This window comes from Chrysochloris asiatica, unplaced genomic scaffold (genome assembly GCF_000296735.1).
Source record: "Chrysochloris asiatica unplaced genomic scaffold, ChrAsi1.0 scaffold00007, whole genome shotgun sequence".
Lineage (NCBI taxonomy): Eukaryota > Metazoa > Chordata > Mammalia > Afrosoricida > Chrysochloridae > Chrysochloris > Chrysochloris asiatica.
The window spans coordinates 35,145,672-35,160,364 of NW_006408525.1; the positions used below are offsets into that span (position 1 = coordinate 35,145,672).

General features: G+C 45.7%; 1 protein-coding gene across 1 annotated transcript in view; it reads right to left on the reverse strand.

Annotated features, from left to right (window-relative positions):
* ERN1 (endoplasmic reticulum to nucleus signaling 1) overlaps positions 1-14,693 on the reverse strand; it is a 96,717-nt gene that overhangs the window by 1,685 nt on the left and 80,339 nt on the right. Inside the window, exons 14-20 of the mRNA XM_006833582.1 lie at positions 13,631-13,721; positions 13,194-13,383; positions 11,313-11,412; positions 10,832-11,031; positions 9,133-9,280; positions 4,628-4,755; positions 310-433 (exon numbers count right to left, since the gene is read on the reverse strand). Coding sequence (XP_006833645.1) covers positions 310-433; positions 4,628-4,755; positions 9,133-9,280; positions 10,832-11,031; positions 11,313-11,412; positions 13,194-13,383; positions 13,631-13,721 — 981 coding nt within the window. The remainder of the gene's footprint in view (positions 1-309; positions 434-4,627; positions 4,756-9,132; positions 9,281-10,831; positions 11,032-11,312; positions 11,413-13,193; positions 13,384-13,630; positions 13,722-14,693) is intronic.

A 14,693-nucleotide genomic window follows, 5' to 3' on the forward strand; every position in this document is an offset into this window, starting at 1 on the left:
GCTGCTGGGAGGTAAGCAATCACACTGAAAAGGCAACCTAACTCCACACAGGAAAGGACACCCGAGCCAGACCTGGGGGTGTGATCTGAATCCCACCCTCCTGGGTACACCCAAGGTCAGAAATCACCACCTAGTTTCCCAAACCCAGCATGACACCTATCAGTAAACCTGCCACCCTAAGAGACAAAAAGGAGACACACAAGTGTACTGGGTGGTCTGTATCTATACCACCAGGCACTCGCTCCCAGAGACGTGTCCCCCTGTGGGAACGGCTGCTGCTGGAGAGACATCTGGGATGTCAGGGGTCACCTGTCTGGAGAGGGACGGTGATGTTCTCCCGCCAGTCCATCTTCACCACAGCTTTCCCGCCTCTCTCTAACTGCTTCACGATCGGGCCGTCCAGAGATTCCTTCTCGATCCGGTCACTCACGTCCTGTAAGGGAGACAAGAGTGGGTTCTGGTGTTGCCGAGAGCTGGAGGATGGACCAACAGAATGGCCACTGCTGCACGAGGCACCCTGAGGCCTCAGAGCTGGGCAGCATGTGCTCTGGGTCCCACCCCCAAATCCAGCTGCTTCTCTCCCTGTGCTCACTAGGGCAGCCTGCATAGGACCCGACAGTAATAGAGCGTCCACTGGACACTGGTACATGGGCCATGCAAGCATCCCCTGTACTTCACACATGCACACATAGGACCCGACAGTAATAGAGCGGCCACTACATACACTGGTACACAGACCCCGCAAGCATCACCTGTAGTTCACACATGCACACACCACACATGCTGCACAGAGCTTTGCGTATCCTCGGATCTAGATAGGAAAAAAAGCTCGCCACTGGTTTACGTCCTGAGCTCAAACTCCTAACTGGGGGAAAGCTGGCCCTCTCTTATTCAAACTTTAGAAATGACAGGTGAATCCACATTTCACTGGCGCGGCCTCCAGAGACATTGGTCTCACTAGCCCCCTTAGTCAGGTGGGCCAATAGTGGAGGGAACAGTGAGTGAAGGCTCCACACAGGGGAAAGTGCAGCAGTCTGATCTGACCCGCCGTCTTTCCTTTCTTTGATAAACTCAGGCTGGCTGAACCTCTACCTCACAACTGGCCTGGGAGTGACCACAGATGGTCGACTCGGGTACAGTGGGACATATGATTCTCAGTCATTCATTAGGGCTAGTTGATGGGGACGGAGACCCGGTGTGTTCATAGACACAGGAATGGGTGGTGGTGGTGGTGATTCTGTGCCGTGAAGTCGGTTCCGACTCATAGCCACCCTGCCTAGGGTTTCCCAGGCTGTAAACCTTTACAAGAGCAGAAAGCCTCGTCTTTCTCCTGTGAAATGGCTGGTAGTTTTGAACTGCTGACTTTGAGGTTAGCAGCCCAACTCAGAACCACTAAGCTACCAGAGCTCCTACAGATCTGAGAGAGCCTATGAATTTAAATCTTTGCTGAAGCTGCAGTGAAAAGCCTTTGATGGGAGGTTGATGCCTGCTCTGTATCTGGTCATCAATGCTGTTTTTGGAAGTCTCTGAGAGACATTGAGTCTCCAGAATTTTAATGTTATCTTATCTCTTGTAGAACACAATGATCAATACTGATATGCCTACCAACTGGCTGCCCTGGAAAACTGCCTTAAATCCTCCCCCTCAGCCCAACCCATCCAGAGAGTTACTAAGCTTCTGCCATGTACCAGGCAGAGTTCTTGGAAGTGGGCCACAACCGTGAGCTACACAGACACTCCTGCCTTTGAGGGACTCACACAATGGGGCTGCTCTGCGGCCAGGTGTCCAGTCAGATGGCAGCAAAGAAAGCGGAGGGTCATGTCTAAATCATGGTGCTCACCAAGCTCTGCTCAGGGCCCCACAGGCCTGCTTTCCCAGTTCAAGAAACACATTCTCTTTCCACAAAGCCACAAAGCCCTAAACCAGCCACGCCTCCCCTAAAGGCCATACCCAGGGACAATATCATTGAACTTAGAGGAATTGATCTTAAGCAAAAATAGATCTGAGCAGAAACAAGGTAAAAGACCACTTTAAAAATCCAACGTAAGGAAATGTGTAAATTATGATTGTTGAAGCTATGTGATGTACAGGGTTGTATTCTTTCGCCATACTTATTCAACCTGTATGCTGAGCAAATAATACAAGAAGCTGGGTTCTATGAAGAAAAACGTGGCATCAGGATTGGAGGAAGACTCATTAACAACCTGCGATATGCAGATGATACAACCTTGATAGCTGAAAGTGAAGAGGACTTGAAACATTTACTTATGAAGATCAAAGAGCACAGCCTTCGATATGGATTACATCTCAATGTCAAGAAAACAAAAATCCTCACCACTGGACCAATAAACAACATTCTTATCAATGGAGAAAAGATTGAAGTTATCAAGGACTTCATTCTTCTTGGATCAACTATCAACACTCGTGTAAGCAGCAGTCAAGAGATCAGACGACGTATTGCACTGGGCAAATCTGCTGCACAGGAACTTTTTAAAGTATTGAAGAACAGAGATGTCAGCTTGAAGACTAAGGTGAGCCTGACCCAGGCCATTGTGTTTTCAAAAGTCTCATATGGATGTGAAAGCTGGACAGTGAATAAGGAGGATCGTAGAAGAATTGATGCCTTTGAGTTGTGGTGTTGGAGGAGAATACTGAAAGTGCCATGGACTGCCAAAAGAACCAATAGATCTGTTTTGGAAGAAGTGCAGCCAGAGTGTTCCTTGGAGGCCAAGATGGCTAAGCTTCGTCTCTCATACTTTGGATATATTGTCCGGAGAGAACAGTCACTGGAGAAGGATGTCATGCTGGGTAAGGTGGAGGGTCAGAGAAAAGAGGAAGACCCCTAATGAGATGGATTGGCCAGGTGGCATCATTGATGGACTCAATCAAGTGTGGCAGCGGTAGTGTGGTTGGCCCAGGATTGGACATTGTTTTGTTCTCCTGTGCATGGGGTCGCTATGAGTTAGTTCTGACTTGATGGCACCTGACAACAACAACAACATGTGACGTATAGGGCTTGCTTCAAAACAATCCAGGGTGGGAATTGATGGAGATGAGTTAATAACAATTGGATCTGGGTGGTGGATATATGGGAATTCATGCATAGAATTCTCTCTACTTTTATAAGGAGGCCTGATGACACAATGGTTAAGCAATCAGCTGCTAACTGAAAGGTTGGAGGTTTGAACCCACCACCCAGTGGCTCTGCAGAAGACAGAGCCGGTGATCTGCTGCCAAAAAAATTACAGCCAAGAAAACTCTATAGGGCAAGTCTCAGGAGTCACCATGGTCAACTGGCATAGCATAGTCCCCAGAGACAATATTCTACAGCCTACTTCGGTAAGTAGCAACTGGAATTTTTTAAAAGTTCATGAGCAGCCATTTGAGGTGCAACAATTGGTCTCTCCATCTGCGGAGGAAAGAAAAGTAATGAAAAAACTGAAGACTCTTGGAATCAATTAGTCCAGTGGACCAATGGAACATGTGAACATCAGTCTGCACAACTGTGAGGCTAGAAGAATTAGACAGTGCTCAGATATTACTACCAACTACTCTGAAAAGGAACGTATCAGAAGGTCCTTGATAGAGTGGCAGAAAACGATTCTGGGTGAAGTTATGTGATGTATGGGGCAAAATTATAAAAAGACTTACTGGTCGGAAGGAGACTGGAGGAACCTGAGACTGTGGCTGTTGGCCACATCTCAATTCTGGAACGGAGCACACAGCCGTGGCCCAATTTCCAGCCAAGCAGTAGACGGGTATGTAGGTGGAGCAACACTGGTAAGGCATGTTCACCAGAGAATGGTCAATCATGAAGAACAAAAGGCGAAGTCCAGAAATGTTGGGAAGGAGGGTGGAATGTTAAGAACCACAGGGAGGAAGTGGGAAAACTGTTGTTCCATGGAGGGGATTGCAATCATTAAAATGAAACAAGGTATATTATTTGTTGGATGTAAAGTTGATGATCTGCTCTGTAAACCTTCACCCAATTCACAATAAAAAGGACCCCCCCGCCCCAAAAAAAGAAGAAACAACAACAACAACAAAAAACCCCAAAACCCCCTATGGAGCAGTTTTGCTCTGCGTGTGTCAGAATCAGCTGGATGGTAAACTCGACTTTTGTATGTATATTTGAAAATTCTCATATGAAGGTTAAAAATCATGGCATTCATATGATAGAATATTCTAATTTTGATCATAGCAATAGATGGTTCTGGGTTAAACTTTTAGAATTTTTCAGCATGGAAAAATACTCAAAATATGTAGCAAAACAAACAAACAAAAACTATTCAAAATGATGTATCCAGTTTGATCCTAGTTACATTTTTTTATATGTTGTTTATGTTAAGTCAGTTCTGACACATAGTGACCCTGTATAAGGCTACCAAGGAGTGGCTGGTGGGTTTGAACCACCAACCTTGTGGTTTGCAGTTCAGTGCTTATCCTACAGTGTCATACCACCAGGACTCCATTTTTCATGTATGTGAAGAATATGAAATGTCAACTATGGTTATCTCTCAGTTACGGGATTTGATGATGTGGGTTTTATTCTTTGTCCTTTCCTGCATTTTTTACATTTACAAACAGTGGAGTGATGGCTATTGGTGAAGAAAGCCGCCAGCTTTACCTGGAAGAATTGGAGCTGCTTTTCCAGACCCCAGAAGAAGGGGTGTTTGAGCACATGCTTCGCTGACGGGCGTTTCTGAGGGTCCATCGCAATCATTTTCTCTATTAACTCACGTGCAACAACGTCTTCTATAAAGGAGGAAGACACATAGGAAGTTCATTATTACCACCCAAATGTTATAACGAAACACCAAAACCCTCAAACATCTGCATGTATGGCCTTCCATTCAGCACCTCTGCTGACAGGCAATCACTGACGCTCACAACACTGCAGGCAGAAGGGACGGTCGTCAGGGCACTGTGTGTGAAAAGGACTTGGGGGGTCTGATACTGGAGGCTCGGGTCAGCATACTGCCCTGCTCGCTCCGCTGCTTGCACTAACAGCCACTAAGATGATGCAACACTGGGAAGGTCAACGGACGTAAAGACAACCAGTATGCACTATTTAACTCAGGTTTTTATAAAAATATACTTATGTCCCAACACATGCTCAGAGTACTGTATAGAAAAGTATTAACAGGCCCCACTACGTAATGGTAGCGTAGTGGTTCTGAATCAGACTGCTAATCTCAAGGTCGGCAGTTCGAAACTACCAGCTGTTCTGAGGGAGAAAGATGAGGCTTTCTGCTCCCATAAAGATATGCAGCCTCAGAAACCCCGTGCAGGGTCAGTATGAGTCGGAACCGACTCCACAGCACTTAACAACACCACCACCACAACGGTCACCACTCATCTGTCAGTTTGTCCTACTGTGGTGGCCTGCATGTTGCTGTGATTCTGGAAGCTATGCCATGGCTATTTTAAAGACCACAGGGTCACCCATGGTTTCAGGGGAGAGTCGAGACTAAAACAGATTAAGAAGGAGAGGTGGGACGACTTCAAAAGTTTAGCCAATGAAAACCTCATGACTAGCAGCAAAACACTGTCAGATAGTGCCAGAGATGAGCCTCTCAGGTTGGAAAGCATTCAAAATATAACTGGGGAAGAGCTGTCTCCTAAAATAGAGGTGACAGTGACAACATGGATGAGTAAAGCTTTCAGGACCTTCATTTGCTGATGGAGCACAAATCAGAATAAGGAGAAACAGCTGTAAATATCCATTAATAATTGGAACATGGACTTTACAAAGTAAGGATCTAGGAAAATTAAAGTTAAAAACCAGATGGAACATATAAAGATCGATATCCTAGGCGTTGTTAAGTTGAAATAGACTGGTATTGGCAATTTTGAATCCGACAATCATATGGTTTAAAATGCTGGAAACAACAAATCCCAGAGAAATGGCGTAACATTCACCATCAAAAGAGTATTTCAAGATTTATCTGGAAGTCCAATGTTGTCTCTGTGATAAGATGATATCCATACGACTACAAGGAAAACTCCTGGTGTAGCGCTGTAGGAAAAACACTGGAAAGTGAACCAAAAAGTTGGCAGTTCAAACCCACAAGCTGCTCCCTGGAAACCCTGTACAGGGTCTGAGATGGAATTGACTTGATGACACTTAACAACAATATGAACCAGGAAGCCCACTGAGTAACAAACACTATTATTCAAGTTTACACACCAACCACTTACGTCAGTAATGATGAATTGAAGAATTCTACCAACTTCTTCCGTCTGAAACTGATCAAACATGCACTGATAATTGCTGGTGATTGGAATGCAAAAGTTGGAAACAAAGAAGGATCGGTAGTTGGAAAATATGGGCTTGGTGCCAGTAATGATCTGGAGACGACATGATAGAATTTGCAAAGTGGTGGTGGTGGTTGTGTGCTACTGAGTCGGTTCCGACTCATAGTGACCCTGTATAGGGTTTCTGAGACTGTAACTATTTATGGAAGCAGAAAGCTTGGTGGTCAACAGGCCAGCTGGTAATCCACTATGCCACCAGGGAGAATTTTGCAAGACCAGTGACTTATTCATTGCAAATACCTTTTTTTAAGCAACATAAAGGACACATGGACCTCACCAGATGGAGCACAAAAAAATCAAATTGACTACATCTGTGGAAAAAGATGGTAGAATAAAAGCTCAATATCACCAGCCAAAACAAGGCCAGGAGCAGACTGTGGAATAGACCATCAATTGCTCATGTACAAGTTTAGGCTGGACCTGAAGAAAATTAAAACAAGTCCAAGAGAGCCAAAATATGACTTTGAACATATCCCACCTGAATTCAGAGATCATCTCAAGAACAGATTTGATGCATCAGACACTAAAGACCAAAGACCAAAAGAGTTGTGAGATGGATGACATTAAGAACATCATACAGGAAGAAAACAAAAGGTCAGTAAGAAGACAAGAAAGAAAGGACCAAAATGGATGTCAGAGAGACTCTGAAACTTGCTCGTTAGTACAGAGAGGCTAAAGTGAATGGAAGAAGTGAGGAGGTACAAGAGCAGAATAGAAAATTTCTAAGGGCAACAAGAGAAGGCAAAGTCAAGTATTATAATGAAATGTGCAAAGATCTGGAGTTAGAAAACCAAAAGAGAAGAAAATGCTCAGCATTTCTCAAACTGAAAGAACTTAAGAAAAATTCAAGCCTTCACTTGAAAGTAAAGGGATTTCATGGGCAAAATACGGAATGACACAGGAAGCATTAAAAGAAGATGGAAGAAATACAGTCACTGTACCAAAAAGAAATGGTCGGTGTGGAACCATATCAAGATGTAGCATATGATCAAGAGCCAAAGATACTGAAGGAAGAAGTCCAAGGTGCACTGAAGGCATTGGCAAAGAACACTGTTCCAGGAATTGATGGACTACAAATTGAAATCTTTCAGTAAACTGATGAGACATTGGAGGCACTCACTCGTCTATGCCAAGAAATCTGGAAGACAGCTACCTGGCCAACTGATTGAAAGAGATCCATATGTGTACCCATTCCAAAGACAGATGTGGAAATCATTGGACAATATCATTGATCTCACATGCCAGTAAATTTTTGCTAAAGATAATCCAAAAATGACTGAAATAAGACATTGACAGGGAACTTCCAGAGGTCAAGCCAGGTTCCGATGAAGATGTGGAATGAGGGATATCATTGCCGATGCCACAAGGATCATTGGCTGAAAGTAGAGAATACCAGAAAGATGTTTACCTGTGCTTAACTGACTACGCAAAGGCTTTTGATTCTGTGGATCATGACAAGCTATGGATAATACTGTGAAGAATGGATATTCCAGAACACTTAATTGTGCTCTGAGGAACCTGGACATAGACCAAGAGGCAGTCGTTAGAACAGAACAAGGGAACACTGACTGTTTTAAAATTAGGAAAGGTGTGTGCCAGGATTGAATTCTTTCACTATAGTTACTCCATCTGTATACTGAGGAAATAACCGAGACGCTGAATTCTATAAAGAAGAACGTGTTAGCAGGATTGGAGGAAGACTCATTAACAATCTGCAATATGCAGATCACACTACTTTGCTTGCTAAAAGTGAAGAGGACTTAAAACACTTACTGATTAAGATCAAAGACCACAACCCTCAGTATGGGTTACACCTCAATGCAAAGAAAACTCAAGTCCTCACAACTGGATTAATAAATAATATTATGATAAATGGAGAAAAGATGGAAGTTGTCAAAGACTTCATTTGGCTTGAATCCACAATCAACACTCATGGAAGCAGCAGTCAAGAAATCAAATGAAACTGTATAATCAATCTGCTGCACAAGACCTCTTTAAAGTGATCAAGAGTAAAGATGTCAGTTTGAGGACTAGGGTGAGCCTGACCCGAGCCATGGTATTTTCAATACCCTCATATGCATGTGAAAGTTGGACAATGGCTAAGGAAGATCATAGAATATTTGATGCATTTGAGTTATGGTGTTGGAGAGAATATTAAAAGTACTATGGACTACCTGGAGTATAAACAAACTATATGGAAGAAGTACAGCCAGAATGCTCCTAAGAAGCCAGGATGGTGAGACTTTGTCTCTCATATTTTGGACACGTAATCAGGAGAGACCAGTCGCTGGAGAAGCACAGCAAGTTTGATAAGGTGGAGGATCAGAAACAAAGAAGACCCCTAATGGGATGGGTTGGCTCAGGGGCTGCAGCAATGGACTCAAATATAACAACTGTGAGGAAGGTGCAGGACTGGACAGTGTTTCGCTGTGTTGTGCCTACAATCAGAATCAACTTGAGGGCACCTAACGACACCACCACCACTACATAATGGAATTACGGGCCCTTAACATAATCTGTTTTTCTAAAAGGAATTAAGGAAAAAACTGATGAGCAAAGTGACGTTTTAATTTTTTTCAAAAGGTGGTATTGGGGTGTCATAGGTCAGTTATAAGGCAGGAAATCACAAGTTGGGAAGCCATGTTGGCTGCAGCCCCCTACCCCCCCCCCCCCATGGAGAGCGAGGCCAAAGCTCCTCTGTGTCCCAGCCCAGTACAGCCTGCCTCCACTGTCCCTCACACAAGACATGGACAACTTGGCTTCCCAATCCTACAGAGGCCACAGGCCCTGATGCCCCTAGCCCTGCTCACTCACCGTGCTTCTCCGGGTGTAAGTAGTCGAGACTGTAGGCACCTAGAAGGATGTTGGCTTGCCGCTGCAGGGACTTGCCAAAAGGGTGGCTGCCTTCAGAGATGACGTAGTAGAAGACACAGCCAGCAGAGAAGATGTCCACTGTGTAGGTCTGCAAAGAAACGTGAGTGAGCAGCCCTCCAGAGCGGAGGAGTGCTGGCTACTTCTCCTTGGTGAGAATCAGCAAACTTCTGTGGAGAGTTCAAGGCAGTACTGGGTACCCCGTAGTGCCACATGAAGGTGAGTGGTCTTTGGAAGGTGCAGACATGCCCCGCTCGGCCTCAGCTTCCTCACATGAACACTGAGGGTTACGGTGCTGTACCCTCATGGGGTTGTGAAGACTGACTGAATGTCTGAAAACGCTGGGTTAAGACCGGGCTCAGCCCTCAAACTGTGCCTGCCAACTGCCAGCTTCTTACAGAGACCAAGTTAGTCTAGTTTAGAAGCCCTGCTTCTCTGTTTATCCCCAGCCTAGCCCCCAAAGGGTCGGCACACAGTCAGCATCCAAACCTGGTTGTGGTTGTGTGTTGGTGTTAAGTGACATCAGATAAAGCATAAAATCACAGAAAGCAACTATCTGACAAGTTTCCAATGGGCTCATTTTGGAAGGGAGCTGATACCATTCCAAGTCCATGAAGGAGCCCCCTCTCAGGAATGTGTGCCCGTGTGACTTCTAACTTGTTCACAGCCAATACAAGGAAGAGGGTGTGTGTGTGACCTGGGGCTCCAAGGAGCACTCTGGCTGCATTTCTTCCAAAACAGATCTATTGGTTCTTTTGGCAGCCTATAGCACTTTCAATATTCTCTTCCAACATCATAAGTCAAAAGCATCAATTCTTCTATGGTCTTCCTTATTCACTGTCCAGCTTTCACATGCATGTGAGGTTACTGAAAACACCATGGCTTGGGTCAGGCGCACCTTAGTCCTCAAGCTGACATCTTTGCTCTTCAACACTTTAAAAAGGTCTTGTATAGCAGATTTACCTAATGCAATACGTCGTTTGATTTCTTGACTGCTGCTTCCGTGAGTGGGAATGGTTGATCCAAGAAGAACGAAGTCCTTGGTATAGAGTGTACAATGTTCTTATTCTTAGGAGACAAACTGGAGGCTCTATAGGTGACTGGCAGATAAACTGGCACTGACTCTAACGGTTCCACATCAGAGAAATATAGAGAGGCAACAGGCCTAACAAACCATACCCAATGTTGGATCCAGGTGGAAGCATATGACAGAGCTTCTAAGAGTTCATGGAAAAATTCATTCTCTTCATTCTATTTTTGCATGAACGTTTAGAAGCCCTCTTGTACGTGTATTCATGGTAAGAGTCTTTCAATTTTCTGTACATCTAAAACTTCTCAAAATAAAGAGTTGGGGAAACTAAACCAAATTAAAAAAAAAAAAAAAGAATATTTAAGTCCTGATTTTCCTATTTCCCAAAATAGGAGGGGGCGGGGGGGAGGAAGACACAGTGATTGGAAGAGGAGAGGAAAAAAAAAAACAAACCCCCACACATTGTGCCCTTCGGTTCCTGAGGCAATATGAAAACACCAGGCAAATGCGGAAGCTCATCCTCCAGCTACGTGTGCCCAAGCCCCCGGTGTTGCACTTGAAGGCTCTCACTCCTGAGTCTGCGGTTCCCAGAGCATCATGCTGATTACTCACAGGGTTCTCCTTGCAGTCTTCACTCAGCATTTCGGGGGCGATCCAGCCTTCTGTGCCCGGCACCCCAGATCGGCGGCTGAAACTGTGCCTGCCAACTGCCAGCTTCTTACAGAGACCAAAGTCAGAGATCATGGCCTTGATCCTGCCATGGGCGTTGGGCATGGAAAGGAGAATGTTGTGGGGTTTCAGGTCTCTGTGAACTAACACAAAACTGAAGATTAGGCCAGAGTTGACAACGAGCCTCCCTGACAGCAAGGCGTGCATCACTGTTAGGGTCCACATACACGGCTGCTGCCTCTAGACGTCCTGCTCTTCAACTATGCACGAGTCCTCTTCAAGTCTGTCTACAACTTGTCACAAATATGACCTACCCCTACCCTCTGCTCTCCCACTCACAGCAGTGAGGCAGCAGAGTTTAAATACCCGAGCCAGACCCGCACCCCTGCCTGGGCCTGCAAGCTGGCAGATGGACACCACTCACCGATGTTGAGGGAGTGGAGGTGAGCCAGGCCTGACGTGGTCTGCTGCAGCAGGGCGATGGGCTCCAGGCCAAGGTGGGTGAAGTCCTTCTGTTCCACATACTGCAAGAGACAGAACGACACGGTCACAGCTTGTGGCCCAGGGAGCTGCTCCTTCAGCTGATTTTCTCTTATCCTATTTTAGGGAAGTTTTCCTGACAACAATCTCCACCCGTCCAAAACGATTTCCAGCCAAGCGTCTCCTGAAGTCAGAGCTGACCACAACACAAAGCTCCACTTTAATGATTTACATGAGAAAGAGGGCAAACAGGTCAGCTCCTGCCTCATGTGAGCAGTGATATTCAGAAAGCTTTATGGTGCATGTGAAACAGAAACAGAGTGGAAGGAGTGGGCAGCATGCTCCAAGCCCACACCAGCCAGGCCCAGGGATCCAGCCATGCTTCCTGGAGAGACACCAACCACAACCAGAGACTGCGCTGGGCTGTGGGCGACACTGCAGAAAGATTGGTGACACTTCAGGGGGGAACTTTTTGGAGTGATAAAAATGTTCTGCGTTTTTCCTGTGCTATGGCTAAAACCATACATCACCTTATTCATCAAAAATCAGTGCCTTCCAAATCAAGAAAAGTTAGCCCATCAGGGAAAACCCCCTTCTAGGACTGAAATTCAAAGGCAATCTATGAGAAGTATAACATGCTCACTGGTGACCACCTGGGTCTACTTGTGAGTGGACGTGGGGGAAATGCAGCAATGAAGACATAGGCACAGTTTAGCCATGTTCCATTGATACCCGTTGACCTTGAGATGAAAGAGAGAAGACAAAGGGCTGGCTGGTCTGAAGTTTAGGTAGATAACAGAACTCCTGAGCCCCTGGGCACTGACCTAACCCCTGGGGGCTAGGGCTGAGAGTAAAGCAGCCAGCTGCTCTGAAGTGCACGGAGGTGTGCATGAACTCCCAAATTTGCAGCGAGTGCCCATGTGACCTAGCTTATATAGCTAGTTGACTAGAACTCGAACAAAGGAAGATAAAGATGTTTGATACTAAGAATAAGTGCAAATTGTTACAATTTGATGAATTAGACGTTTGCTTATGAATGCAGTGACTCAAAATTCCAACAAGAATGGAAGGATTCTTCACATCAAGGAACAACCTTGTTTCCTCAGCGTATACTGGGTTGATAGGGACGAGACACAAGACATTTAGACATTGGCTATCACAAATGGGGGGGGATGGGCTACAAGGCATGAAGTGGCTGGCTTACAAACTTTCATGAGTATGCTTAGTTGCAGAATGAGAGGGCAAAAAGAGACATAGAGAGCAGAAGGGATAAGAAAACAATATTCTTCAACATGCTGTCTATAAGAGACATATCAAAAAGATGGAGACAAATGTTGTATGAGACTCTGTCATGAAAAGCTAAAAAAAAAAAAAAGGTTTTCTTGGTGAAAGAAACCATCTATGATGGGGAGGAAAAGTTATTCACAGGCTAGAGGGTAGACACATGGTAATATGGTGACAGGACAGGCAGTATGAAACACGAGGGAGGTTAGCAGAGGAAAGATGAAGGCAGCGGGAGACACGGAGGAACACAATAGATAAAGTGAACAGAGGTAAACACTGTTAACTGTTGGTATGTGGTAGAAACCACAAACATGTAATGAAGCAAAGTATATGATTTGTTGAATTTAAAACTGATGATCTACTCTGTAAACCTTTACTCAATTCACAACAAAAAGTTGAAAAAAAAAAGCACCTTTTCTTGTATGTCTGACACACCTCACTAAAGTGAATTGAATGTAATAAAATAAACTTAATACAAGTTAGGTTCGGTGGCAGCAGCAGAGCTGTTGGAGCCCTGGGCACCCACGGATGCCAGGCGCACCTCCTGCAGGGTGGCTGCACACAGCTCAATGGCGATATACTGGAACTGCCGGTCCCTCTCCGTGCAGAAGTAACGGATGACGTTGGGGTGCTCGTCTGATTCTCGAAGCAGCTGAACCTCACGGTCTGCGAAGCTGAAACACTCGGGGAGGATCCTCTTCACAGCCACATCCCGGCTATCGAACATGCCTCTATAGGACAGGAGCGGGATTGTGTCTGGTGCCCACAGGTGGACTTGTGAACATGAGGTGGAGCTATAGGGGCCGCAGGTCCTCCTGTTGCTGGCAGTGACCCATCCCACTAGCTTTGAGCCTAGAGGTCCCCACGGTCATCACTCCTCCCTTCAGGGTGGCCATGAGCTCTGTGGAGGCGGGACCTGGTCACAGCTCAGTCTCATCCTGTCCCTGGAGAAGGTCTGGGGTGCTCTCATCTACTCACCGGTAAACGATGGTGCCCTCAGCTCCGTGGCCCAGGACGTCCTTGGGACAAAATGAGATTTTCCCGACTAATACCACGCTGGCTTCCTCATCTGGGACAAAACGGAAAAATGAAAAGGTAACTTTAAACAAACACATGGTGGTGAAAATGCCTACTGACTTCCTGACCTTAGATTTATAGGAGGTACTTTTGAAGAGACCAGGAAGCAGGTAAGGAGTGTGGTGCTAATTCACATTCCTACCCAGGGCGGCCTCCTCCCCTCCCCTGCATTCCTTGGTCTTTTCATTGCTGTGAGAGGCTGTCTTAGGGCCTTCTTGAGACAGGGGGTCTTATTTCTAGCTATCTAGCAAAGGAGTCCTGGTGGCAGAGTGGCTAAGCACTTGGTTGCTAAGTGAGTTGCTGTGGTTAAAAATGTACATCAGACTCTATGTTGGAGGTTCGAACCCGGCAGCTGCTCCATGGGAGAGAGATGTGGCAATCTGCTTCCAAATATATTTATAGTTTGAAAAGTTCTACTCTGTCTTATACAGTTACTATGAGTTGGGGTTATTTTTGGTATTCATCTACACACACTCCTATGCAATTTATATACAGAACAAATTAATAAGTTATTACCAAAAAAACTATCCATCCCAAAGAAGTGAAGTATTTGCACCCTGAGACATTCAGGTAGAGGAAGTGGACGTGGAAGGGAAGAGGCCAGGAGTAGAATCTCCAGCTCGAGCCCGGGGTGCCCTGCACCAGCTCTGTGCTAACTCCCTCAGAACATGGGGTTCGGCCTCGACAGTTGGCCTGAGCCCGTCTCCCAAAGGGGAAGAACCATCAACAGTTGCACTTCTGTACTTGGCAATTGGCTAGCTTCAGGAACATTCTCAAGTCAGGTGGTCAGCACACCATAGGTCAACCCTTGTTGGGGGTCCAGAGGCTCTCTGAAGGGAGAGCCATGGGAGGAGGCAGAAGAGGGGGTTGCAGAGTGGAGGGGCTTCAGGATGAACACAGGGAAGTCTCGGGAACAGAAGAGGGAACTGCTTTTGGGTTCTCAGGTGGAGTTCTGAGGAAAGAT